General features: G+C 42.6%; 2 protein-coding genes across 3 annotated transcripts; both read right to left on the reverse strand.

Annotated features, from left to right (window-relative positions):
* Positions 1 to 387: 387 nt before the first annotated feature.
* LOC133381250 (zinc finger protein 501-like) lies at positions 388 to 27,386 on the reverse strand. 2 transcript variants are annotated; one of them, XM_061620110.1, is made up of 2 exons: positions 27,147 to 27,386; positions 388 to 3,866 (listed from the first exon to the last, which is right to left on the reverse strand). In XM_061620110.1, exon 2 carries the CDS (start codon positions 3,698 to 3,700, stop codon positions 2,264 to 2,266), a length of 1,437 nt encoding a protein of 478 aa, XP_061476094.1. In that variant the 5' UTR covers positions 3,701 to 3,866; positions 27,147 to 27,386; the 3' UTR covers positions 388 to 2,263. The 2 variants fall into 2 exon arrangements, with proteins under 2 accessions (XP_061476094.1, XP_061476093.1); XM_061620109.1 differs by lacking the exon at positions 27,147 to 27,386 and adding an exon at positions 26,527 to 26,601.
* LOC133381265 (zinc finger protein ZFP2-like) lies at positions 14,481 to 21,815 on the reverse strand. Its single transcript, XM_061620159.1, has 2 exons — positions 21,613 to 21,815; positions 14,481 to 16,466 (listed from the first exon to the last, which is right to left on the reverse strand). The coding sequence occupies exon 2, from the start codon at positions 16,225 to 16,227 to the stop codon at positions 15,445 to 15,447; it is 783 nt and encodes a 260-aa protein (XP_061476143.1). The 5' UTR covers positions 16,228 to 16,466; positions 21,613 to 21,815; the 3' UTR covers positions 14,481 to 15,444.

A 27,386-nucleotide genomic window follows, 5' to 3' on the forward strand; every position in this document is an offset into this window, starting at 1 on the left:
CTCTGAAGCATTTTAATCTAAATTGATTTAATTTTAAAAATGTTACTGTATTGATTTTAGACTGTATTATTTTGTATTATATTGTGTTATTTATTGTATATCCTATGTTATCGTACTTCTATGTTCACCGCCCAGAGAGCTATTGCTAGTCGGGCAGTATATAAATTTAATAAATAAATAAATAAAATTTAAGGCATGCAGGCCTATGTCAGTCATGAGCCAGAATTTCTTGACCAAAGTTTTTCTTCCACTCTGCTCCACTGCACAGCTCCTTCATTCCACTTCACTTTCAACATGCTCAATGAAAACGGAGCTCAGTAACAATTTTCAGTGAAGCTCTCCTCACAGCTCAAACATTTCTATTTTTTATTTTATTTTACTATTACTACATAAACACAAATCATGACATATGATCATATATCTCATCACAATCTATCCATCCAGCCATCTGTTATTTCTATCATAAAGAAAATGCAAACAATCATAAAAACAAATATATTTTCCAGTGTTGCATTGACATGCTGGGAATTCCAAAACTCCACAAAATAGTTTCATCATTCTGCAAAATCATTAGTTCCAATGCTCCCCTCTCTTCTTAGTAATTTCATTAGTTTGTCAATCACTGCCAGTGCCAAACAATTCATCATGTATTCCCACTCCGTTGGGAGCTGTTGACATTTCCATTTCCTTGCCCATACAAACTTCAGCCTTAATAATATTTCAAAAGTAATTGCCAGTTCAAACATTTCTAACTATGCCTTCCACTGGCATCTACTACAGATATCTATTAGGGAGAAGAGGTGTCCAGAGAAGTGAATGGCCAAAGTTTCCCACCAGTATGAATGTAACTATTATGCCTCTCTCTCATACAAAGGTTTTGATGAGTATCTAAAGCAGTGCCTATGCTTGAAGCTCTTTACACTCCTTCGGCATTTTATGGGTTCTCTCCTTTAAGGATCCTTTGATGTTAACCAAGAATAGTAATTTGATTAAAACGATTTCCTCCCGTGACTTACTTGACGTGAAACACCCTGGACAGTCAAATGATTTCTCCCCAGATTTTTTTTAATGTGTAGCAAGGGTAGTACCCTGAGTGAAGCTCTTTCCACATTCCAGACATTTATAAGGCTTCTCCCCTTTATGAATCCTGTGATGCACAGAAAGTTGGTCACTCTGCTTAAAGCTTTTTCCACGTTCAAAGCATTTATATGGTTTTTCCTCTGTATGGATCCTTCGATGTTTCTGAAGACTGCTACTCTGATGAAAGCTCTTTCCACATTCAAAACATTTATAAGGTTTGTCCCCTGTATGAGTTCTTTGATGTGAAGAGAGCTATTCTCATTGAAGCCTTTTCCACACTCTAAGCATTTAAAAGGTTTGTCCCCTGTATGAGTTCTTTGATGTGAGGTAAGGGTGCTAGTCCAACTGAAGCTCTTTCCAGACTCCAAACCATTTATAAAGTTTGTCTCCTATGTGAGTTCTTTGATGTGAAGCAAGAGGCAACTCTCACTTAAGCTCTTTCCACATTCCAAGCATTTATAAGGTTTGTCCCCTTCTTTGATGTACACTAAGGGAACTACACTGACTGAAGCCCTTTCCACACTTCAGGCATTTATAAGGTTTGTTTCCTGTATAAGTTCTTTGATGTGAAGTAAGGAAACTACTGTGACTGAAGCTCTTTCCAGGCTGCAAACATTTATAAACTTTGTTCACTGTATGAATTCTTTGATGCAAACTAAGGGAGGTTCTCCAACTGAAGCTCTTTCCACACTTGAAGCATTTGTGAGGCTTATCCCCTGTATGAGTTATTTGATGTGAAGTAAGGGAGCTACTCTGACTGGAGCTCCTTCCACACTCCAAGCATTTATGTAATTTCCTCTGTGACTCCTCTGATGTTTTGTCAGATTATATCTCTGGCTGAAACTTTTTGCACAGTGAGGGCATATATGCAGTTTTTCCCCTGTGTGACTTCTCTGATGTCTAATCAGTTGAGAATTGTACCTAAAGCTGTTACCACACTCCAAGCATTTATACGATCTCTTTGCTGAATAAATTCTCCTATGGCTAATGATTATGGACCAATCAAAACAGCTCTTGCCACCTTTGGAGGATTTCTCCGCTATAAGGTTTTTTTTTAAGGGAAGCAAGACTTCTGTTCTGACAGATACTTTCCACACTACTTAAGGAGGTATTTGGCTTCTCTCTAGTGTGAACTGTCTGATTTCCAAGAACGCTCAATTTATCCTGAAATCTTGTCCCACATTCAAACATTTATACTGTTTATCATATCCTTTCTCTGATGTGCATTTAGGGCTTTTGGGCAACTTTTACTGCATTCAGGAGACATTTTCATTTCCTTTAGGTCCCAAGTTTCCAGCGGAATTTTACTTTTACCACCCTGAGAAGCTATGGATTCATCCCCTGGCATTTGCGTTTTTATTCCCTCTTGTCTTTTTGCTCCATCTTGACTCCCCAATTTCCATTCTTCCTCCTGCTTCTTAGCTCTTTCCAGTGCCAGTTCTGATGGTTCCTCCTCAGACATGATCCCCGAGATATCTCCTGATTTTCTTTGATGTGAAGTAAGGTGATGACGACGACTGAAGCTCTTTTCACACTCCAAGCCTTTATAAGGGTTGTCTCCCATATGAGATCTTTGATGCAAATTAAGGGAGCTACTGTGACGGAAGCTCTGTTCACACTCCAAACATTTATAAGGTTTGTCCCCTGTATGAGTTCTTTGATGTACAGCAAGGGAGCTACTCTGACTGAAGCTCTTTCCACACTCCAGGCATTTATAAGGTTTGTCCCCTGTATGAGTTCTTTGATGTACAGTAAGGTAGCTACTCTGACGGAAGCTCTTTCCACATGCCAAGCATTGATAAGGTTTGTCCCCTGTATGAGTTCTTTGATGTACAGTAAGATAGCTACTCTGGTTGAAGCTCTTTCCACACTCTAAGCATGTATATGGTTTGTCCCCTGTATGAGTTCTTTGATGTGAACTAAGGGAGCTACTCTGACTGAAGGTCTTTCCACACTCCAAGCATTTATATGGTTTGTCCCCTGTGTGAGTTAGTTGATGTGAAGTAAGGTTGGAATGCTGAATGAAGTTCTTTCCACACTCCAAGCATTTATAAGGTTTCTCTCCTGTATGCACTCTTTGATGTGAAGTAAGAGTGGAATGCTGACTGAAGCTCTTTCCGCACTCCAAACATTTATAAGGTTTCTCTCCTGTGTGTACTCTTTGATGTGAAGAAAGGCCTGACCTATGATGAAATCTCTTTCCACACTCCAAGCATTCATATTCTTTCTCATCTCTGTGAATTATTTGATGTGAACTGAGATGTGTGCTGAGTCTGAAGCTCTTTCCACATTCCAAGCAAGGATGTGGTTTGTCTTCTGTGTGCACTCTGCTATGTACAGTAAGGTTTGGCTTGTTGCTCAAATGTTCCCAACGATTAGAGCATTTATATGGTTTCTCTCCTGTGTATGTCTTCTGATTTCTTGTTAGATTACATCTCTGGCTAAAACTTTCCCAATAATCAGGGGATGTTTGCATTTCCCCACCTCTTCTTTCATCTGCCAGCTTGCACATTCGTATCCCCTCTTGTCTCTTTGCTCCATTTTGACTTCCCAGTTTCCATTCCTCCTTCTGCTCTTCTGCTCTTTCCAGTGACACTTTTGATGATTCCCCCGCAGCCATGATGACCCAGACAACTCCTGATGGAATAAACAGGGAAGATGTACAGCGCTGTGGAGAAATGCTGTGTATATATCTGTTTATGATTTGTACTTTGAAAAAATATTTCTGGGTCCTCTGGTGATGTCAGAGTGTAATTATCACCTTCCGAGATGCTTGGTGATAGGTTCTGAAAAGAGAGAGAGAGAGAAAGAGGATCACTTTTAATATTTAAAGATGGATTCTGGATCAGGAAAATTCATTTTCATCAGCCTTGGAAATAACAGGATCTGATTGGCTGGGGGTGAGGGAGATGTGAGGCAGAGAAAGCTGAGATTGAAAGTTGAGAGCTGTAGACTGAATATTAAGCTATTAATCCCCAATGCGTTAACAATACTTGGCTGATGAAGATCAGAAGAAGGGAGCCAGTGGCTGTGCTAGGATGGGAGGCTGCCCTGTGTCATGATCTTACCAGAGGAAGGTTACACAAGTGGGTTTTTAAGATCAGCTAAACTATCCAAGCAGTCAGAAGTTCAACCAGAGGATTGGGGCAGAGGAAGATTGTCCAGAGTGGGTTTTGAGTGAATTTGGCTAGAGCAGCGATTTAGGGAATTTGGCCCTAAGGCAAAAGCCACTTAGAAGCAGGTTTCAGCAACAGTATCCCCTGCGTCTTTAGAAACTGTCATCAAGCACCCTTAAGACCCCAGTGTAAATATCAGTATTCACTTATGAACATAAAATGCCTTTAACAAACACTTAGTTTCTAACACTATTTCTACTGTTGGTGTCCACCTCACACCTATCCCTTTTCTACTAAGCAACTAGTAGATCTTAAAAGCATTATATGGGAATGGTGGAAGCAGAAAAGGGTCACATTTAGGACCTCCAAGTTATTGTGGTAGGGAGTTCCATAGATTCTGAAATATAAAAATTAAAGAAGCACAAATGCCTTAACTAGTGTTTATACAAAGTGAGGCTGCAGGAACTATTTGTCAACGGGTGGTGAGACCAACACGTGCCAAGGAAGAAGATAAATATTTTTGCAGCAAATAAAACCCAATGTACTGCTGTAGGGAATGCCAGTACTTTAAAATAACAATAAGGACATCTTATTTCATTTTAATGTACCTTCAAAAGAGTGAGAGAAGAAAGCAGGCTGAGCGAGACTGACATTAACAAGACCTGCTTTAATCACCAAAGAGGGAAAAACTGATTTGATGGGATGGTGTGGTGTAGTGGTGAAGGTGTTGGACTACAACCTGGGAGACCAGCGTTCGAATCCCCACACAGCCATGAAGGTCACTGGGTTACCTTGGGCCAGTCACTGCCTCTCAGCCTCAGAGGGAGGCAATGGGAAACCCCCTCTGAATACCGCTTACCATGAAAGCCCTATGCATAGGGTCGCCATAAGACAAAATTGACTTGAAGGCAGTACATTTACATTTTGTTAGCAACCATTTCCAAACTGTGTGCCACAGACAAAATAATTGGCTGCCTTTTCAGGTGAAACAACATCCTCCCAAGATGTGTTAGATAAAAATAAAAGATATTAAACACAGTTTCAATAAGGTACCATCACTGGAAACAGAAGTGAACAAAATGCTGCCCTGGGCTCCTGCTGGGAGGAAAGGCAGGATATAAATCAAATAATAAATAAATAAATAAATATATAAAAACCCAGCTAGGCAGTCCCTAAGATTAACCAAGCCATTAAAGGACATAGTTCAAACCAGAAGATAACCATCAGAAATCCAGCAACTGAACTCAAATTTTTTTGAAACAACTGGGTTTTCAAAACCTGTTGAAAAATTAAACAAAGCCAGGTATATTATTATTATTATTATTATTTATTAAACTTATATACTGCCTGACCAGCAATAGCTCTCTGGGCGGTGAACATATATATCTCTTGGGAAGAATACCCAAATATTCCACAAGTGAGGGGCTTTCATAGGAAAGGCCCCATCTCTATATCTGTCAGTCTATCATTTTATTATATAATGGCTTAGAGAGCTTTGAGATTAAGCAGTTTATATAGCTCTCTTAATATAAATAGATAAAATCCCAAATAGCACACAGGAGACCCCTTTAGCCTTCTGCTGACATCCCAGCTCATCTGGGGAACTGGAAATCTGAGGTATTTGCTCCCAACAGGTACCAACGTGATGAAGCTGTGGAACGCCCTCCCTACCAAGGTGTGTCTGGCAACTTCACTGTACAATTTTCAGCAAATGCTGAAGACGCACCTCTTTACTCTGGACTTTGACACCTGAGATGTATATTTTTAGGATCCACCCTATTTTCTGTGATGTTGTTTAGGTTGCTTTTAACTGTTTTTAATTAGATGTTTTAAAATGGTTGTTACCTGCTCTGGGACCTTTGGGTGAAGGGAGGGTAATAAATAATAACTTGATGCCAGAACAGCCAAGAGTATCCAAATCCTGCTAAGTCAAGATTTCTCAAACAGTGGGTCTCGGGCCACTCTCAAGTGGGCCTCATACATTCCCAGCCAGCCCAATGCCTCACTTGCCTGCCACTTCCTCTACCCATGCCATATCCTTTTCTTTTTTTTTTGGACTAGTGCCAGCACCAGCAACTCTATGAGTGCTGAGTAAATGGGGCCAAAGTACAGAGAAGTCGCAGAGCTTGGAAAAGTTACTTTTTTGAACTACAACTCCCATCAGCCCCAGCCAGCATGGCTACTGGATTGGGCTGATGGGAGTCGTAGTTCAAAAAAAGTAACTTTTCCAAGCTCTGAGTTCAGGGATGGGGAGGAAGGAAGGAAGGTCTCCCTCCTTTGAGGGGAAGAGCCAGAAGAGGTGTTGAAAGAAATCACAGGCAGGCCCCGCTTATACGGCAGGTTCCGTTCTGGACTGCCGCTGTAAAGCAGAAATCGCCGTAAAGCGGAACCCATTGACGATAATGGGGCATGTCACACGAAAATGACATCAAAATGGCATGCAACGTTAAAAAATGCCGTAAAAGCGACGGAACAAGCGCCTTAATGCGGGGACTTTCCCTAATTGAAAGCCGCCGCATTAGCAAATCGCTGTAAAGCGGGGCCCTACTGTAAAGTGAATAGAAGTTAATATTTATATAAAGAAACTAGGAATAGAAAAGTAGGCAAGAAGAAAGCTGTTCCAGGAAGTGAATGTGAAAGGCCCAGGGAAGAGAGATGAAAAAAACTAGCTGGAGGGTGGGATGAGGTACAAGTTGAGTGTGTAAAGAGAACAGGAGAAGTTAAAAAAAAAGATGGGTAACATACTTTGAGAAGTGGGAGTGGGAAGAGGGAAAGTGAAAGAAAACACCTTGTCCACTTACAACTGCTGAATCAGCAAATTTTGTATAAATTGGGGAGGCTATGTCACAAAACCTCCAGACAAATGTCTCTACTTAGCTTCAGAAAGCTAAGCTGTGGAACTCCTTGTCACAAGGTAAAAGCTGTTGCAAAGTACATAGCAATTTGCAAAGATGGGTTAAGTATTAGTAGAAAATTTCAATAATTGTCAGTGGATTATGTCATATATAGATGGGTCCAAGGAGTGGTCAATGCCTCACTACGTGAGGGAGTTACACCCACTGACTGGAAATACGTGGTGGTGCGGCCCCTCTTGAAGAGGTCCTCCCTGGATTCAGGTTTTAGAAAACTACCATCCAGTCTCAAATATTCTCTTACTGGATTGTTTGGTGATTGAGAGGGTGATGGTGAACCAGCAGCATGTATGCCTGAAGGAGGCAGAATATATGGTTCCATTCCAGCATGGTTTCTGGCCTGGTTTTGGCACTGAAGCAGCCTTGATGTTCCTGATTAATGACATTTTTTGGGAGAGAGACAGGGGCAATGTGACTCTCTTGGTTCTCCTTGACCTCTTAGTGACTTTTGACACTATTGACCATGGTGTTCTCCTGACCTGGCTCTCAACCAAAGAAGCAGACCCAGAGATTGGATTTTTCTGCATAAAGCTTTATTCCACAAATTAGAACAGGAATCTAGCATCTCATGCGAGGCCTAACCAGGATTCAAAAAGTAATGGGCATCCTAGACATTAGAAGCAACAGCAGAAAAGTTGTTGCAACAGCAAATATAAGCAGCACTACTTATATTGAGAAAAAGGGAAGGTACTTAACACTATGAATTAACTCAGGCTCCTTCCAGCACGAGCTGTGAGATGGGAGCTATGATGGGAGAGGAACATGGCAATCTCTGCCTCTGCTGAATTACTTTTGTGTTCCACTGCCTGAGACATTCCAAAATGTTCATTAGGACTTATCCATTCAACTGTTGTGCCTGGCCTTGACGCCAGTAGAAAGTTCCCACTAGCCGGCTGAGATGAGGAAAGGCTGGCGGAACCTTCCTTAGCAATTCTAGCAGCCAGCTTTAAGGCACCTGGAGGCACCCCTCTCTGTAACCCTCTTGTTTCCATCATCAGTACTGGCAATGTTCTCCCAAATGTCCACACTCCACTTTCCACTCTCCCAACTTTGCCGCGGGGGTCTGGTTAAGGTGTGGACTATGACCTGGGAGACCAGGGTTCCAATCCCCACACAGCCATGAAGCTCCCTGGGTGACCTTGGGCCAGTCACTGCCTCTCAGCCTCAGAGGAAGGCAGTGGTAAAACCACCTCTGAATAGCGCTTACCATGAAAACTCTATTCATAGGGTCACCCATAAGTCAGGATCGACTTGAAGGCAGTCCCTTTCCATTTTTCCTCCTTGGGGCCCATGACACTCCTGGAGCAGGTAAGAGCTAGAGGTATTGTATTCCAGTGGTTCCACTCCGACTTGGAGGGCCACTAGCAGAAAGTAGCACTAGGAGATTGTTGTTTGGCTCCATGGCTTTAGAGCTGTGGGGTACCATGAGGGCATTCTGTCTCCTACCCTGTTCAACATCTACAGGAAACTGTTGGGAGCTGTCATCTCGGGATTTCGGGCATGGTCTCATCAGTATGCTGATGACACACAGCTCTGCCTTTCCATTCCATTTGAATCAGGAGAGGCTGTGAAGGTGTTGGACTGGTACCTGGAGAGTGATAGGCTGGGTAAGTGCCATTAAACTGAAGCTGAATCCTGATGAGACAGACGTGCTGTGGGTGGGTGATTCCCACAGTATTTGGGAATTAGGTGAACAACCTATTCTGGAAGGGGTTTTATTTCCCTGGAAGGAACAGGTTCATAGTCTGGGAGTAGTCCTGGATTCCAAATCACTAGAGTCCAACGTGGTTTCCATGGCTAGAAGTGCTTGCGCTGGACACAAAAAACAGTCGGCATCCAAAGCACCACAAAGAAAGAGGAAAAAAATCCCAAAATGCTGAGAAAAATGTGTTACTTGAGAAACCCCAACACGTTTCAGCCTCTAGTATATTGGGCCTTCATCAGGGGCTATAAAGAAGGCAATACACTACACTAATACATGTAAATGGACAATTATAAACCACAGCACAAAACACAGCATTAAAACAAGTACTGAATACATCACTAACTGATTTTTGGGGAATATTTTGTAAATACATACATAGTCTGTAGAGATCTCTAATAGGAAAAATGCTTAAATTTGTAATGGCAGCTACGAGAGGAAAACTGAATTCCTACAGATATATGTATCACAAAGCCTGTGATTTCAGTTGTTTCCAACTTACCATCATGGGACTTGCTTGGGACCATGAACAAAGAGCAAGGAGGAATTCAAAAATATTTTCCCAGGCATTTGATAGCTGAAGGAGACTTTCCTGGCAACCCGGATATCACTGAATGGAATAATGTTTTATCTGCACCTGTTGTTAGCATGTTTACATTGGCAACTGTTTTTAGATGGTTTTGTTTTCAGAATACTTTGGTTGCTGCAAAATTGTTTTGTTTGCTGCCCTCAGCTCCTTCAGCAGAAAGGGTGGTATATAAATTTAGTTAACAACATACTACTATTTTCATCTGCCATCATTTTGTGACTGACTCTGCAACTACACCACCATTTTGAGACTGGTGGGCTTCAATAACTTTCAGGTGTCTGAAGTAAGCACTGGGAGAAGAAAGTTTAAGAACTCCTGTGTTAGCTAATGCTGGTGGGGGAGCACCACACATTGAACCATTTAGATACGTACAAATTTAGAATTCTGCCAATTTAGTCACAATTCTCAGAGACAATGGGGTCCCATCACACATCTATCTACTAATGTCTTCTTTCCAATAAAGCCATGGAGAAAGAGGTCTTCTCCCCTGTCTCCTTCCAGTGAAGAGATCCGGTTAGGTTTCACCTGGATTCCCAGTGGTGTTGTCGCTGCCGCCTACCTTGAGGGAAAGGAGGAGGAGCAAGGTGATGGAGACGTTGAGGTTGTGGGGATAAACGGGCAGAGCCACTGAGGTGCTCCACACAGCCCAAACCATCCCACTGCCATGCCCCTTCCCACTGGCTGCTCTTGGGTCTATCCAGCTCAGTTCGGCGTCCTCTGAATGAATGCTATCTCCCAACTCCACCCCCCAATAAGAGACCCATCCAGCCAGAAAAAAAGAACCGAGATAAATTAAGTCATAGCAGGTATGCCCATTTGCTATGATGGCTCTATTACCACCAGTATCTGAGGCACTATGGGGATCACCAGTGAGATGGAGATGGCAGTAGAGATGAACTGTTACACTCATGTCCTGCTTGTGAACTTCCTACAGGCATCCACTGACACATATCCGTTTCTCCTCATCCATGTGGGAATGAATGATACTGCCAAGGAGAACTACAGAGAAATCATGTCAGACTTTGAAGCTCAGGAAAGGAAACTCAAGGATTTCGAGCTCCGATCACTTTCTCATCTATCCTTCCAGTACTATGAAGGGAAAGAAAAATACGCTGGGTGAATAACTAGCTACGAAGGTGGTGTAGAAACAAGAGATTTAGCTTCTGGGACCATGGGCTACACTTCCTGAAAGATAGACTGCTGGCAAGGAAGAATGTGTTTGGCTACAGTATGGAGAACCTCGAGGGCTCTAAACTGAATCCTAAGGGGGAAGGAGACATGATCTTGGAGGTAACAATTGATGAAGGCTTATGCACAGTAACAGAAACTGAGAGAATGGCTCTAATGGGGCCCAATAATAGTTTTCATAAAAATGTAGGAAGGAAGCCAGACTGTAAATCACATGGTCTTCAATGTCTGTATACTAGTGCCCAGAGTATGGGAAACAAACAGGACAAACTTGAACTCTTAAAACAGGAAGGTAAATACGACTTGATAGACATAACTGAAACTTGGTGGGATGACTTCCATGACTGGAATACAGCAATTGAAGGATATAGCTTGTTCAAAAAGAACAGAAGGAATAGAAAGGGAGACAGAGTCACACTATATGATAAAAAAAAAAATCCCTGCCCAGAAATACAGGAAGATTAGCTTCGTAGCTCCACTGAGAGTATCTGGATTACAATTTATGGGGCAAGGAATAAAAGAAAAATAGTGGTTGGAGTCTACTACTGACCACCCAATCAAGGAGAAGATGAGGATGAAAGTTTGGAAAAATGAATACCCAATGTTGAGGCATGATGTAGTAGTAATAGGGGACTTCAATTACCTCAATATCTATTGGGAGACAAATTCTGCCAAACATGGCCTGTCCAGGAAATTCTTGACTTGTGTTGCTGATAACTTTCTCCTACAGAAAGCAGAAGGAACTGGAGGATCAGCTTTCCTTGATTCTAACCAATAGAGATGACTTAGTGGATGAAGTGGTAGTTACAGGAACTCTGAGGGAAAGTGGCCATGTTATACTTGAGTTCTTGATTTTAAAGGAAGCAAAAGTGGAGAGTAGCCATACACTTATCCTGGACTTCAGGAAAGCCAGTTTTAATAATCTCAGAACAATGGTAAGTAAGGTCCCATGGCAAGTGACCCTAATGAGAAAAGGAGTCCAAGATGGATGAGGGTTTCTAAAAAAGGAAATTCTAAAGGCACAATGGCAAACAATTCCAACAAGGAAAAAAGGGGGAAGACAGCAGAAGAAGCCAATGTGGCTTCACGGAAAGCTTAGAGATGACCTGAAAACAAAAAAGGACATATACAGGAAGTGGAAGGAAGGCCAGACCACAAAGGAAGAGCACAGACAGGTAGCACAGAATTGCAGGGATGGCGTCAGGAAGGCTAAAGCTGAGAATGAGCCAGTTAGCGAGGGATGCTAAGAGCAAGAAAAAGGTTTTCTTCAGGTACATCCATAGAGACAGAGAGAAAAAATAGTGGTACAGCTATTCAATGAGGATGGCAAAACAATGGCAAAGAAACGGCAGAAGTTTTCAATACCTACTTTGGCTCAGTGTTCTCTCAAAAAAGGCTCTACAACTCTCCTAGCAAATGTGCAGTACCAGTTGAAGGGGCAGGATTGCAGCTTGAGATTGACAAATGGTCAAGGAATACCTAATCACTCTGAATGAGTTCAAATCTCCAGAGCCCGATGAACTGTATCCCAGAGTATTGCAGGAACTGGCTGAGGAACACTGGGAACAACTGTCTATTATTTATTTATTTATTATTTGATTTATATTCCACCCTTCCTCCCAGAAGGATGGAGGATGGGTGAAGTGCCGGAAGACTGGAGGAGGGCTAATGTTGTCCCTATCTTCAAAAAGGGCACAAAGGAGAAATCTGGGAACTAGAGACCAGTCAGCCTGACATCGATCCCTGGGAAAAATCCTGGAGCAGATGATAAAGGAGTCAATTTGTAAGCACCTTGAAAACAATGCAGTGATTACTAGAAGCGAACATGGATTTTTCAAGAACAAATCCTGCCAGGCAAATCCTATCTCATTTTTTGATCTGGTAACCTCTCTGGTAAACTGTGGGAATGCTGTGGACATAATATATCTTGACTTCAGGAAAACTTTTGACAAAATGCCCCATGCTATTCTGATTAGCAAGCTAGCTAAATGTGGGCTAGATGGAACAACAATCAGGTGGATCCACAGTTGGCTACAGAATCGTACTCAAACAGTGCTTGTCAATGGTTCCTTCTCAAACTGGCGAGAGGTAATGAGCGGGGTACCATAGGGCTCAGTCCTGGGCCCAGTGCTCTTCAACATTTTTACTAATGACTTGGATGAGGAGATGCAGGGAATGCTAATCAAATTTGCAGATGATACAAAATTGGGAGGGATAGCTAATATCTTGGAAGACAGAAACAAAATTTCTGGGCTCCTGCTGGGAGGAAGGGCGGGATATAAATCAAATAATAAATAAAAAAAAATTAAATATTGATAAACTGGAGCACTGGGCTGAAAACAACATAATGAAATTAAACAGGGATAAGTGTAAAGTTCTACACCTAGGAAAAAGAAACCAAATGCAGAGTTATAGAATGGGGGATACTTGGCTCAACAATACTACATGTGAGAAGGATCTTCGGATTGTTTATGATCACCAGCTGAATATGAGCCAAATGTGTGAAATGGCTGCAAAAAAAGCAAATGCTATCTTAGCAGTATAGTTTCCAAATTGCGTGAAGTATTGGTTCCCCTCTATTCGGCACTGGTTAGGCCTCATCTAAAGTACGGCATCCAGTTCTGGACACCACACTTTCAGAAGGATGCAGAAAAACTGGAACGGATTCAGAGGAGGGAAATGAGGATGATGAGGGGATTAGAAACAAAGTCCTATGAGGAGAGACTGAAAGACTGGTCATGCTTGGTCTTGAGAAGAGGAGACTGAGGGGAAATATGATAGCACTGTTCAAGTACATGAAAGGTTGTCACACAGAGGAGGACCAGGATCTCTTCTCAGTCATCCCAGAGTGAAGGACACGAAATAATGGGCTCACGTTACAGGAAGCCAGATTTCAACTGAACATCAGAAAAACTTCCTATCTGTTAGGGCAGTATAACAATGGAACCATTGGTTAGATGGTTGGGAGAACCACCTAGGGAGGTGGTGGGCTCTCCAACTCTGGAGGCATTCAAGAGGCAGCTGGACAGCCACCTGTCAGGTATGCTTTAATTTGGATTCCTGCATTGAGCAGGGGTTGGACTTGATGGTCTTATAGGCCCCTTCCAACTATATGATTCTATGAATATTAGCAAATTCATTTCAGTCTATGAAAGAAAGGAACTTGATAATATCAAAAAGAAATTAACATCACATTATTGAATCTTGGGGGAAGAGAGAAATAAAGATTATATGCAAATAATTATTACCTGGAAAACAAAAATAGAAAATGGATATGTAAACTCTACTTGGAAGAACAATGTGCAGTTTAACTATTGCAAACAATAATTATGGCAAGATTAGTAATATTTTTTCTCAACATTTTATGGTTTCTCCCCTTAAATGATCCTTTGATGTGAACAAAGAATGGCAATCTGATTAAAACTGTTTCTTCCTATGAATACTGTTGCGTGCCTCCCAAATCTCCGAGCAGTGAGATTTCAGGGGTCCCTGTACTCGTCATGGGCTTGGTTTCCTTGGGAAGAAGGTCAGCGGAGACTGTGGTGTCTTTATGAAATATGGTTTATTTATTTACACACATTCCACCCTAAGCTTAGGATGGAGGGATTCAAGGCATCAGCAATCCAATATCGAGCTTTCCCATCAGTGTTACAGGAGGCATCCTGCCTCCAGTTCCCAGCCGTTCTCCAGACACACTCTACACACACTAAAAACACAAACCTTTCCTAGCCGCCAGGGGGGGGGGGGAAGGCTCTCCTGAAGAGTTTCAATGACAAAAGGGTCTTCCTGGCCCATTCACCGGTTGCTGGGCACCTGATAGACCCATTAACAACCTGGCCACTTTATTAGCTTAACAAAAAAAACTCATCTGGCCAGCAGAGCGAATTTCTCTCCCCCTAGGAGCAAGTCTCCAAATCAGAGGCTGGAAGGGGACTCACAGGAATCATCCATTCCAACCCCAAAACTCGCAACAATACTTTCATGTGAAGCAAAGATGCTATTCTGACTGAAGCTCTTTCCACACGCCAAGCATTCATAAGGTTTGTGCCCTGTATGTGTTTTTTGATGCACAGAAAGATGGGCATTCTGCTTAAAGCTTTTTCCACAGGGAACACATTTATATGGCTTTTCCCTTGTATGGATCTGTTGATGTTTACTAAGACTGCCATTCTGACTAAAGCTCTTTCCACACTCCATGCATTTATAATGTTTGTATCCTGTATGAGTTCTTTTATGAAAAGTAAGGTGGCCAGGCTGACCGAAGCTCTTTCCACACTTGAAGCATTTATAAGGTTTGTCTCCTGTGCACTTTGATGTGCCTGAAGATTGCCATTCTAACCAAAGCTCTTTCCACACTCCAAGCATTTATAAGGTTTGTCTCCTGTATGAGTTCTTTATTTATTTTATTTATTTATTTGTTAAATTTCAATACCGCCCAACTAGCATAGCTCTCTGGGTGGTGTACAACAGAAAAAATATAAATATATACAATAAAATCCTATAATTCAGTGCGAGGAACACATAAGTAAAAATCCACAGATCTAAAAACAATTAAAACATACTTAAAAAACTAAAATGCCTGAGAAAAGAGGAAGGTTTTAACTTGGCGCCGAAAAGATAACAACGTCGGCACCAAGCGCACCTCATCGGGAAGACTATTCCACAGTTCTTTGATGTGAAGTAACGTAGTCATGATGACTGAAGCTCTTTCCACACTCCAAGCATTTATAAGGTTCGTCTCCTGTATGAGTTCTTTGATGTAAAGTAAGGGTGCTACTGTTACTGAAGCTCTTTCCACACTCAAAGCATTTATAAGGCTCCTCTCCTGTATGTGTTCTTTGATGTGAAGTAAGGTTGCTACTCTGACGGAAACTCTTTCCACACTCTCAAGCATTTATAAGGTTTATCCCCTGTATGAATCCTTTGATGTTTAGTTAGGGTGCTCCTGTAACTGAAGCTCTTTCCACACTCCAAGCATTTATAAGGTTTGCACCCCGTATGTGTTCTTTGATGTGAAGTAAGGTTGCTACTCTGACAGAAGCTGTTTCCACACCCCAAGCATTTACAAGGTTTGTCCCCTGTATGAGTTATTTGATGTGAAGTAAGGTAGTCATGACAACTGAAGCTCTTTCCACACTCCAGGCATTTATAAGGTTTGTCTCCTTTATGATTTTTTTGATGCGAAGTAAGATTGTGATGACGACGATTGAAGCTCTTTCCACACTCCAAGCATTTATAAGCTTTGCACCCTCTATGAGTTCTTTGATGCAAAGTAAGGCTGTAGCTCTCACTGGAGCCCTTTCCACACTCCAAGCATTTGTAAAGTTTCTCTCCTGTATGAGTTCTTTGATGCAAAGTAAGTGAGGTACTTTGACTGAATGTCTTTTCACACTCCAAACATTTAGAAGGTTTCTTTCCTGTGTGCAATCTTTGGCCTGATCTATGACAAAATCTCTTTCCACACTCCAAGCATTCATATTCTTTCTCATCTCTGTGAAATCTTTGATGCAGATTGAGATTTGTACTGAGTCTGAAGCGCCTTCCACACTCCAAGCAATGATGTGATTTGTCTTTTGTGCGGGCTCTGTTATTTACAGTAAGGTTTGAACTGTCGCTGAAATGTTCCCAACAGTAAGGCATGTATAATGTGTATCTTCTGATGTCTTGTCAGGTTATATATCTCCCTGAAACTTTCCCCACAGTCAGGGGATGTATACTTTCTTCCCCCTCTTGACTCATGCCCTGGCTTCCACGTTTGTATCCTCTCTTGTGGCTCTGCTCCATCTTGACTCCCCAGTTTCATTCCTCCTTCTGTTCCTCAGCTCTTTTGAGTGATATTTCTGATAGTTCCACCTCAGCCATGATCCCCCAGAAATCTCCTGAGGGAATAAAATGGAAAGCTGGTAAAGTGCCTTGAATAAATGCCATGTATATAACTGCCTGGGGTTTATACTTTGAAAAATTATTTCTGGGAACTCTGTTGATGTCAGAGGGTAATTGTCACCGTTCAAGGTCTTGTAGTTTTATTATGTGATAATAACAGGTTTGTGTTTTTGCAGTCGTTGCTTGGTGACATCTTCTGAAAAGAGAAAGGATTGCTTTCTGCTGCCTGAATCAGGTAAATTCATTTTGTTTGGTGTGGAAAACAACAGGGTCTGATTGGCTGGGGGTTCTAGAGAGTGGCAGTTATTTGTCTGTTGGGAAAGGCAGTTGATGAGGGAGGTGTGGGCTGAGTCCAGAGAAAGCTGGATAGCAGTGTTCTGAATATTAGGCTATTTATCCCCATTGGGTCAAGCGTTGGAAGCGGGGCAAGAGCAATTCCTGTTTGGGTTCTTTTGTTTGTCTTCCAGAAGGAAGATAAGAGGTAGGGTCCTCCATCTGGCTGGGCTTGCCTACCTTTCCCTGTGCTGTTCTCTGACTAACTTCCTTCCATGTAAACTGATATGCTCAGGGAAGCTCATCTGCCCCTCCTAGTTCCTCCCTTTGTTCTTCTCTTCTTCGACTGTCCAAGAGGATACATCTTTGTCTTTGCTCTCTCTCCTGAGCTATGAGGGCAAAACCCATGTCTGGGCATTGCACCTCTAACTTAGTTAGTTAGAACTAGGTATGCCTTCCCTATCTACTATGTATTTCTATAAATAAAGTAGCTTTTCTTATTTTACTAAGTCTTAAGTCTCAGTTATCTCAATGCAGGGTAAAAGCCTGCTACTTAGGTAAACACACACATTGGCACACACGCATGTCAAACCGTTGGCGATCTCTGCTCAATATATACAAATTTACATAACATTAAGAATACTTGGCTGATGAAGATCAGAAGAAGGGAGCAAGTGGCTGTGTTATGCTGGGAGGCTGCCCTGTGTCACGATCTTACCAGAAGGTTACACAAGTGTGTTTTAAAGATCACCTAAACTGTCCAAGCAGCCACAAGTTCAACCAGATGAGCTTTGGGGTTGGAGGAAGATGGTCCCCAGCAACTGGACCAGGTTGTGGGTGAATTTGGCTGGGGTGAAGATTTAGGGAATTTGGCCCTAAGGTAAAGCCACCTAGAAGCAGGTGCCAGCAACAGTATCTCCTGCGTCTTTATAAACGGTCATCAAGCATTTTTAAGATCCCAGTGTAATGATCAGTATTCCCTTCCATACATAAAATCCCTTTAAGAAGCGATGGTAGTTCATTCTATTTCCAGTGTTGGTGTCCATTTTATGCCTAACCCTTTTCTACCAATGCTACTAGGAGGTTTTAATGACATTCTATGGGAATGGTGGAAGCAGAAGAGAGTCACATTGAGATACTCTGAATGATTCTGGGAAAGGGTTCCACAGACCCTGAAATACAAAAATGAAAGGCGCACAAATGCCTAACAAATGTTGACACAAAGTGACACTGAGGGAAACATTTCTCGATTCCCTACGAATGCCAAGGAAGAAAATAAACATTTGTGCAGCGAATAAAACAAGATTCTGTTGCTGTATCGAATGCCAGCATTTTAAAATAATAACAATTTGTCTTGTTTTAATGCACCTTCAAAAGAGTGAGAGGAGAGACAGCCTGAGCAAGACTGGTATCAACGAGACCTGCTTTAATCTCCAAAGATGGAAGACTGGTTAGATGGGAAGGTTGTTAGCAGACATTTCCAAACTCTGTGCCACATGCAAATTAATTATATTTCTGATTAGGAGTTTAATTTTTAAATTTTTGGCTGTCTTTCAAGATGAAACACCCTTTTAAGACATCTTACATAAAAATAAAAGGTATTAAACATAGTTTAATTAAGTACCATAATTTAAACAGTAGTTAACCAAATAAAAATGTCCAGTTAAGCTGTCCTTAATGCAGCATCTCAAATATGAACTGGAGCGACTCCCTTACGAGGAAAGGTTGCAGCATTTGGGGCTTTTTAGTTTAGAGAAAAGGCGGGTCAGAGGAGACATGATAGAAGTGTATAAAATTATGCATGGCATTGAGAAAGTGGATAGAGAAAAGTTCTTCTCCCTCTCTCATAACACTAGAACTCGTGGACATTCAAAGAAGCTGAATGTTGGAAGATTCAGGACAGACAAAAGGAAGTACTTCTTTACTCAGCGCATAGTTAAACTATGGAATTTGCTCCCACAAGATGCAGTAATGGCCACCAGCTTGGATGGCTTTAAAAGAAGATTAGACAAATTCATGGAGGACAGGGCTATCAATGGCTACTAGCCATGATGGCTGTGCTCTGCCACCCTAGTCAGAGGCAGCATGCTTCTGAAAACCAGTTGCCGGAAGCCTCAGGAGGGGAGAGTGTTCTTGCACTCGGGTCCTGCTTGCGGGCTTCCCCCAGGCACCTGGTTGGCCACTGTGAGAACAGGATGCTGGACTAGATGGGCCACTGGCCTGATCCAGCAGGCTCTTCTTATGTTCTTCAAAGCCTGTTGAAAAACCAAAACAAAACTAGCAGTATGTAACTCTTGGAAAGGATACCAGTAGCTGGATCTGAATGTGGGTGGGGATTTAGGGAATTTGGCCCTAAAGTAAAAGCCACTTAGCAGCAGGTGTCAGCAAAAGTACCTCCTGAGTCTTTAGAAACTGTCATCAAGCACATTTATGTAAAGTGATATGTAAATATCAATATTGCCTTATGAACACAACATCCCTTTAATAAGCAATCTTAATTCATTCTATTTCCAGTGTTGGTGTCCATCTCACGCCTAATCCTATTTCCACCAGGCTACTAGGAGGTTTTAAAGGTATTCTATGAGAATGGTGGAAGCGGGAAACGGTCACAATGAATTATTTTAGGAGGGAGTTCTATAGACCCTGAAATGTAAAAATGAAAGAAGCACAAATACCTTAACTAGTGTTTATACAAAGTGAGGCTGAAGGAACCATTTCCTGATAGGTGGTGAGGCCCAATTCCCTACTACTGCTAAGGAAGAAAATAAACATTTGTGCAGTGAAGGTCTCTGCTGAGACCTTGTCTGGTAAGGAGGTCTCTGCAGAAGCTCTGCCAGCCTGGGAGACCACCTGCCCTGCCTCTTCTATGATTTTGGACGCCTACACCTGTGTTGAAGGGGAAGAGTCACACCTCTGCTTACAAAGAGACTGTGCTGATACAAAACAAGCCTCCACTCTGAATAATGAAGTTTTGTAGGAGATATAGTAAATGGTTTTCTTTAGGGGCTTGGGGTGTTAATGGTTACTTCTTTGTTTTTAAATATTGTTTTACTATGTTCATAATGTTGAAACGTTGTTTTTGTTTATTATATCTGTTATGTCACTGTTTTATTATTTTTTGTTATTAGGAAATTGTTTTTGCAATTGTTTTTGAGATGTATTTTTGTTCACCTTGCGGTAAGCCGCCTTGAGCACAATTTTATGTGGAAAGGCGGCATACAAATAAAATGATGATGATGAATAAAACCCAATTTGTTGCTGTAGGATAGAGGTTCCCAAACTGTGGTCCATGGACTACCAGTGGTCCGTGACCTTCATTCAGGTGCCCAGCAATGTGTTCACATTAAATATATCCATTTTTAATTGTGTTTTTCTTTCTTTTTTCTTTCTTATGTGTATTTTATTGTATTACAATTTGAATTCTACAGAATGCATATTACAATACAATAAAATCCAATATAAAAAATAAAAGCATCAAGAAAAATATAATTAAAGCCATACAGCACCTAGCACCAGGGCTGTGGAGTTGGTACGTCAAACCTTCGACGATTTTTCTACTGTCCGACTCCTTCATAAATGGCAAATGTATATTGATTTATGTTAAAATATTAATATTAAAATATTGATTTTATTTTGAAGCCGGAATCGGTACATTTCTACCGACTCCAACTCAAAATTGCTTCAGACTCCGACTCCACAGCCCTGCCTAGCATAGTGCATTACAATTGCTACAACAGGCAGAAAAATCATTAAGCGCTCCACCAAGACCATCAACAATTTTCAAGTGGTCCGAGGGGGGAAAAAGTTTGGGAACTGCTGCTGTAGTCAATGCTAGTACTTTAAAGCAACAATAAGAATTTGTTTTGTTTTAATGCACCTTCAAGAGTGAGAGCAGAGACAGCCTGATTGAGACACTCAGAGGCGTGGAGGAAGATAGGAGGGTCTCCCTCCTTTTAGGGGAGAGGGCCTGAGGTGTTGAAGGAAATTAGAAAAGGATAAAAGGTTAATATTTATTATAAATAAATAACCTTGGAATAGAAAGGAAGAGAGGAAAGTTGTTATAGGAGCAGGAAGTAGATGTGAAAGGACCAGAGAGAGGGATGAAAGAAGTGGCTGTGGAGTGGGGAGGAATAAGGTATGGATTGAATGTGTAAAGACAACATGAGAAGAAATTACAAAAGATGCTGAGATGTGGGAGTGGCAGTGGAAAAAGTCAAAAGTCAAAGCCTCCTCCACACAGAGCCACTGAATCAGCATTCTGCACAAATTCTGGAGGCTGTCACACAAAATCTCCAGACAAACATCTGTACGTAGCTTGAGGAAAGCTGAGCTATGGAACTCCTGTTACTCCTTGCCACAAGGTAAATGCTCTTGCAAAGTATATAGCTGGAGCCACCTCAACAGCCTCTTCCCTGTGGATTCCCGAGGGTTCCTACGGACTCCCCTTTGCCCATTGGCTATCTGGATTCCTTCTATATCAGTGGTTGTGCTCCCTTAAGCTTGCACTTTCAACAACAGCAGTAGTGTCAAATAGGCGGACTAATGGTAAGAGATCCCACCCAAGAAATTGCTTAAGACTGAGGATATATCAGGAAAAATATCTGAGAGTTCAAGAGCGGAATATCTAAATAAGTATTATGCTATTTATTTCTTTACAAATCATGCTATCAGTTGCTGTAGCCATTGGAAAGGAATCAATAACTCAGGATCACAGTCCTGAATGGAACTATGTATACAGTAGCATTAGACAATAAACCATGATTATACAAATTACATTGCAGGGGGCTGGCATCAATCATGTCACATTTCATAACCGTACATTTCTATATATTACTTTATCAAATCCAGTAAGTGAAGGACTTATCTCACCTTTGGTGTGTGGGTCAACAGCAAGCAGCATTCTCTGACTAGGCATCAGAGCACTAGTAAAATGCTTTGGGCTTCTGCCTTTTTACAGCTCTTTGTTATCAGGATATTTCATCTGTAAGTCTTAGAAGGATCAACAGTGTATGCCTCTATGGGCTACTTTTTGCAAACCTCAAAGAGATATTCATCTTGTCTCCCCAGTGGGATAGCGGAAAGTCACTGGGTGAAGGAGAATGAACTGGCCAGTTGCTCTCATCAAATTGTTGGCATTTGTGCACCGGCCCAGACCCTCTAAGTGAGGGTGGTGGTGGAAACCTATTTATATTCTGAGAGAGGCCGCAAACCGTTTGCTGCTAAGGACTCAGCTGCAGTCTGCAGGACATGTCTCCTTAACAATTTCTGCTCTGAGGTAACTGAACACACTTTTGAAATCTCAGACAAGAGTAGCTGGCAGGTTTCCCAGCTGTGCTTGTGTGATGTTTACTTTGCTTTTGGCAGGCAGCCTGGAAATGAAACTGCAGGTCTAGTTTAACAGGAAGAAATACTCACTCTAGACAATCCAAGTTGTATGATACGTGAATTATATTCTTACACAGAACTTGTGAGGCCCAAAACACATAAAAATGGGGGCTGCCCATAACACAGAAACGTGCAAAGATGGATTAAGTATTTGTAGAAAGAGTCAGTAATTGTCAGTGGATGATGTCATATATGGATGGGTCCAGGGAGTGGTCAATACCTCACTACGCAAACGAGTTATATGCACTGCCCTGAAAGAAGCGGTGGTGTGGCCCCTCTTGAAGAAGTCCTCCCTGGATTCAAAGTTTTTAGAAAGCTACCATCCAAACTCAAACATTGTCTTGCTGGGCAAGGTAACTGAGAGGGTGCAGCTGCAGGTATGCCTGGAGAAAGCAGAGTAACTAGATGCATTCCAGCCTGGTTTGGGCACCAAAACTGCCTTGGTGGCCCTGACTGATGACCTTTATTGAGAGAGAGGGGCAACGCGACCCTGTAGGTAGTCCTTGACTTCTCAGCTGCTTTTGACATTGTTGACCATGGTGTTCTCCTTCAGCAACTGAAGGAGGTGGGAGTTGGAGGTATTGTATTACAGTATCTCCTGCCTCGAGAGCCACTAGCAGAAACTAGTACTAGGAGATTGTTCCTAGGCTCCATGGCTTCAGGGTCCCACAAGGGTCCATTCTGTCTCCTACCCTGTTTAACATGGAATTGTTGGGAGCTGTCATCTGGGGATTTCAAGCATGGTGTCATCAGCATGCTGGTGACAAACAGCTGTGTCTCTCCATTCTGTTTGAATCAGGAGAGGCTGTGAAGGCGTTGGACTGGTGCCTGGAGGCAGTGATGGGCTGGATGGGGGCCAATAAACTGATGCTGAACCCTGATGAAACAGAAGCGCTGTGGGTGAGTGGTTCCCATATTTGGAATTAGGTGAACGACCTGTTCTTGGGGGGATTTTACTCCCCTTAAACCAGCCTTTCCCAACTAGCAAGCCATCAGATGTCGCTGGACTACAACTTCCATCAGCCCCAGCAAGCATGGTCAATGGTCAGGAATGCTGGGGCTGAATGGAGTTGTAGTCCAGCAACATCTGGTGGCCCACTAGTTGGGAAAGGCTGCCCTAAACGAACAGGTTTATACTCTGGGAGGACTCCTGGATTCCAACTTGTCACTAAAATCCCAAGGGGTTTCTGTGGCTAGGTGTGCTTCTGCCCAGCTTAGGCTGATTATCCAGCTACGGCCATTCCTGGACCAGAATAGTCTGGCCTCAGTTGTCCGTGCTCTGGTGACTTCCCCTCTGGAGTACTGTAATGCACTGCATGTGGGGCTACCCTTGAAAGCAGTTTGGAGGTTGCAGTAGGTGCAAAATGCAGCTGCTAGACTGGTAAGTGTTCTGATGGGACCATGTGTCACAGGTCCTGGAAGCACTGCACTGGCTACCAGTGAGCTACAGTGTCTAATTCAACATATTAGCACTAGCATATAAAGCCCTAAATGGCTTGGGAATCAAGCACCTAACAGAGTGTTTTCCCAGTACCAACTATTTTGAACCCAACAACTGGCAGGTAAGGCCTTATTGGTGGTGCCACCAGCAGCAGCTGCCTAGTCAGGATTGACCCGTGACACGGCCTTTTCAGTGATGGCTCCCCATTTGTGGAATGAACTGCCCAGTGAGGTGCGTCTATCTCCCAACATTACTGACTTTTAGGAGGAATTTGAAAACATTTATCCAGGCATTTGATGGCTGAAGGAGACTGTTCCTGGCAACTCAGACATCACTGGACAAAATACTGTTTTATCTGCAACTGTTTTTTAGAATGTTTTTAATTGCTTTTAAGAAGATTTTTGTGTGTTGTTAAATTGTTTTGTTTGCTGCCCTGGACTCCTTTTGGAGGAAGAGTTTAAATCATGCTGCTGCTGCTGCTAATATTTATTTATTTATTTGATTATATCTCACCCTTTCTCCTAGCAGAGCCCTGGGTGGCAAACAAAAGCACTAAAAACACTAACATCGTAAAAACAGACTTTAAAATATATTAAAACAAAACAATGATTAAAACATCTTTAAAACATTATAAAAAAGCTTTTAAAACATTTATTTTTTTAAAAAAAGCAATTCCAACACAGATGCAGACTGGGTTAAGGTCTCTACTTAAAAGGCTTGTTGAAAGAGGAAGGTCTTCAGTAGGCCTGAAAAGGTAATAGAGATGGCAACTTTTTAATATTTAAGAGGAGGGAATTCCAAAGGGTCGGTGCCATTACACTAAAGGTCTGTTTTCTATGTTGTACAACAACAACATTTTTCTTCCATCTGCCACCGTTTTTTGACTGGCTCTGCAGCTGCACCACCATTTTGAGACTGGTGGGCTTCAACAATTTTCAGGTGTCTCACGTGAGCACTTGGAGGAGAAAGTTGAAGACACCCTGAGCTAGGTAATGTGGGTGGGGGATGACCTCAAATTCAACACTTTAGAATTGTGCCCATTTAGTCACAATTCCCAGGAACAGAGTAGTCCCATGAGACATCTGAGCATCTACCTGCTGATCTCTCTTCTGCTGCATGGAGGCCCTTTTCTCCATGTCCTTCTATCCAGGATAGTTTCAAACTCTGAGGTCATTTTTGAAACAAAAATCATACAGACCGGAATCTGCCTTAAATTGATCCAATCCACTGGCATAACAAGGAGCGGGAGGCTGGAATGGGCGCCACTATGCACCTGGGTGCAGACACCTACGCTGAGGGAGGGGGTCAGGAGCAAGGTGATGGGGAGGCCAGGGCTGCGTGAGCAAACTGGCACAGCCATTCTGGTGCTCCACATGACCCCAGCCTACCTGCTGCCTCACCTCTCCCACTGCCATCAACTACTCCTGGGTCTATCCAGCTTCAAACAGTATTCTCGGAATAAATTGTCATCAGCAAACCTCCTTTCTCTCTTTCATTATCCTTTACTTAGTAACCTGTTCCTCCTCCTCTCCCCCCAAAAAGATCCCCAGTTGCTCCTGACCTTTCCATCTCACCTCTCAACTTTTTACTTTAAAATCATTATTTTTTTAAATGAATTTTTTTTAAAAGAATGGACCTTCCCATCTGATTGTTGCTTCTCCCTTCACAATGGAAATCAGACTCCAAGATCCAAACTTGTCTCCCTCTCAACCCATGTCTCCCCCCACAAAATCCCTCTTAATGTGCTGTTGACAACCAGACTCATTCACTAGCTGAGCACAGAAAGGACCAAGCTGCTCTTTAGGGTCTTTGCTGCTGCTGCTTTCAGGAAAGGCCATCACTATAACCAAACTGGGAAAATTGCCCAACATCTAGAAGAGTGTTACCTCAAGGAGGGATGGGAAGGGGCTTTTAAGTGGTTTGAAAGGACGACGCTGAGGAGGGTGGGTGTCCTATATGAGATGCCAGAGCTTCCCACCTGGCCCAGAGCTTCTGCCGGGCTCAGGGCATGGACAAAGGCATCTATGCACAACCAAAATAGATAAAAACTGTAGACAAAGTAAGTAACAGGGGATGTCCACCCCAAAATCTACTCTGGGCCAGCACTAATCATACACCCCAGGAAAGGGAAGGATGTCCTCTATGAGATGACAGTACTTCCCACCTGTCCCAGAGCTTCTGCTGGGTGCAGAGCATGGATAAAGGCATCTACGCACAAACAGGAGACAAAAATATACAGAAAAAATTAGAAACTGAGGATGACCCCTCCAAAAAATGCACTAGACCAGGACAAATCATACAGCCCAAGAAAGAGGAAGAGCGTCCTCTGTGAGATGCCAATGCTTCCTGCCTGGCCAAGAGCTTCTGCTGGGCACAGGGCACGGATAAGGGCATCTATGAACAACCAAAAGAGACAAAAATGTGTAGGCGAAATAATTAACTGAGGGTGCCCACCCCAAAATCTGCTCTGGACCAGGCCAAATCATACACCCCAGGAAAGGGGAGGGTGTCCTCTGTGAGATGCCTGTGCCAGTGGAAGACAAGGATACTGAGGAGAGCAGGCAGGAATACGTTTAAATAATAATCTCACTATTAAAATATCAAGGCTGAACTCAAGAGGGAAATAAGGAACGTGAAAAAGGTGCATTATATGGAGCTAGAATCTAGCTCAGTATTGCCTGCTTAGGGATTTCCGGGAAATACTCAAATCTGGCCCCAAACGAGTAAGCATGGGAGCGGGAGATACATGGGACCAGCGGAAGAGCAGAGCTGGAATCCACAGGGCAGGAATGCATGCTCAGACCCTCGGAGCCTGCTGGGGGAGCGCTTAAAGGGGGTCCCTGCTTTCTTCCAACAACCCCCTCCTCCCTACCCACCGCCCCAAATTGTGCCCCTTGAACTTGGGGCTCTCTCCACGCAGCCCCCTCTAACATCTTTGCAAGAAAAAAGAGACTCACCCGCTCACTCTCCGCATTTTTTTCGGGTAGGCGGGACAGGAAAGGGAAGCTCCTCTTGTCATCTTCCCTTCCGCTCTAGGAGGGCAGCTCCGTTCTTCTTCTTGTTAACCATTAAAGGACACAGTGGCAGAAATTGCTCGCTCCGGTCAGCGTGTCTGGACTGTTGTCATTCTTCCATATAGGAGTTTTTTTTTAAATAGCTTCTTTACCTATTAGATTTCTGTTGTGGTGATTTTTTTTTGTTGACATGCGTGGAGGAACATTCAACTATGGTCATATGCACTCAACTTTAATAGTTTGTCGAGGGTTGAACTACAGTTAGTTCTGCCAGGGATTTCCAAGGACAAGAGCCAAACAGGCGCGCCTCGTCCTGAAGCCCCAAGCAACCCCAAAACACGATAGTCAGTGGCCAAGGTACCTGGTTCAGAGCCAAATTTCCCCTCCTGCAAAGACCACACATGAGTAAAAAACAAGTAGCTTTATTGAATAAAATATAAGTGCACAACTAATAGCAGCAAAACAATTCCTTAAAACCCATACCCAAACAGGGGTTTAGGTAAAACATACAAGAGTTCAGACACAAACCAAAATAACAAAACTAACTAGCCCATTCTACTTACTTTGAGGAGGTAGTTGTTGCAAGCTTCACCTCCCCCCAGAGAGGCATAAGTTGGGAAGTGAAGGCAGTGGAACCCCACTCAAGCTATAGGTTTCACCCCCTATACAGAAGGAAAACCCCCCAGCAACAGTCCATACTATTTTAGTCAATCAGGGCACTTCCTAACCAGGTTATGCTTCCTGAAGCTTCTCCAGTCTTCCCGCCTAACAGGCCCCATCTCCTCCCCCATCTCAACTGTTCT

This window comes from Rhineura floridana, chromosome 3 (assembly GCF_030035675.1).
Source record: "Rhineura floridana isolate rRhiFlo1 chromosome 3, rRhiFlo1.hap2, whole genome shotgun sequence".
Classification (NCBI taxonomy): Eukaryota; Metazoa; Chordata; class Lepidosauria; order Squamata; family Rhineuridae; genus Rhineura; species Rhineura floridana.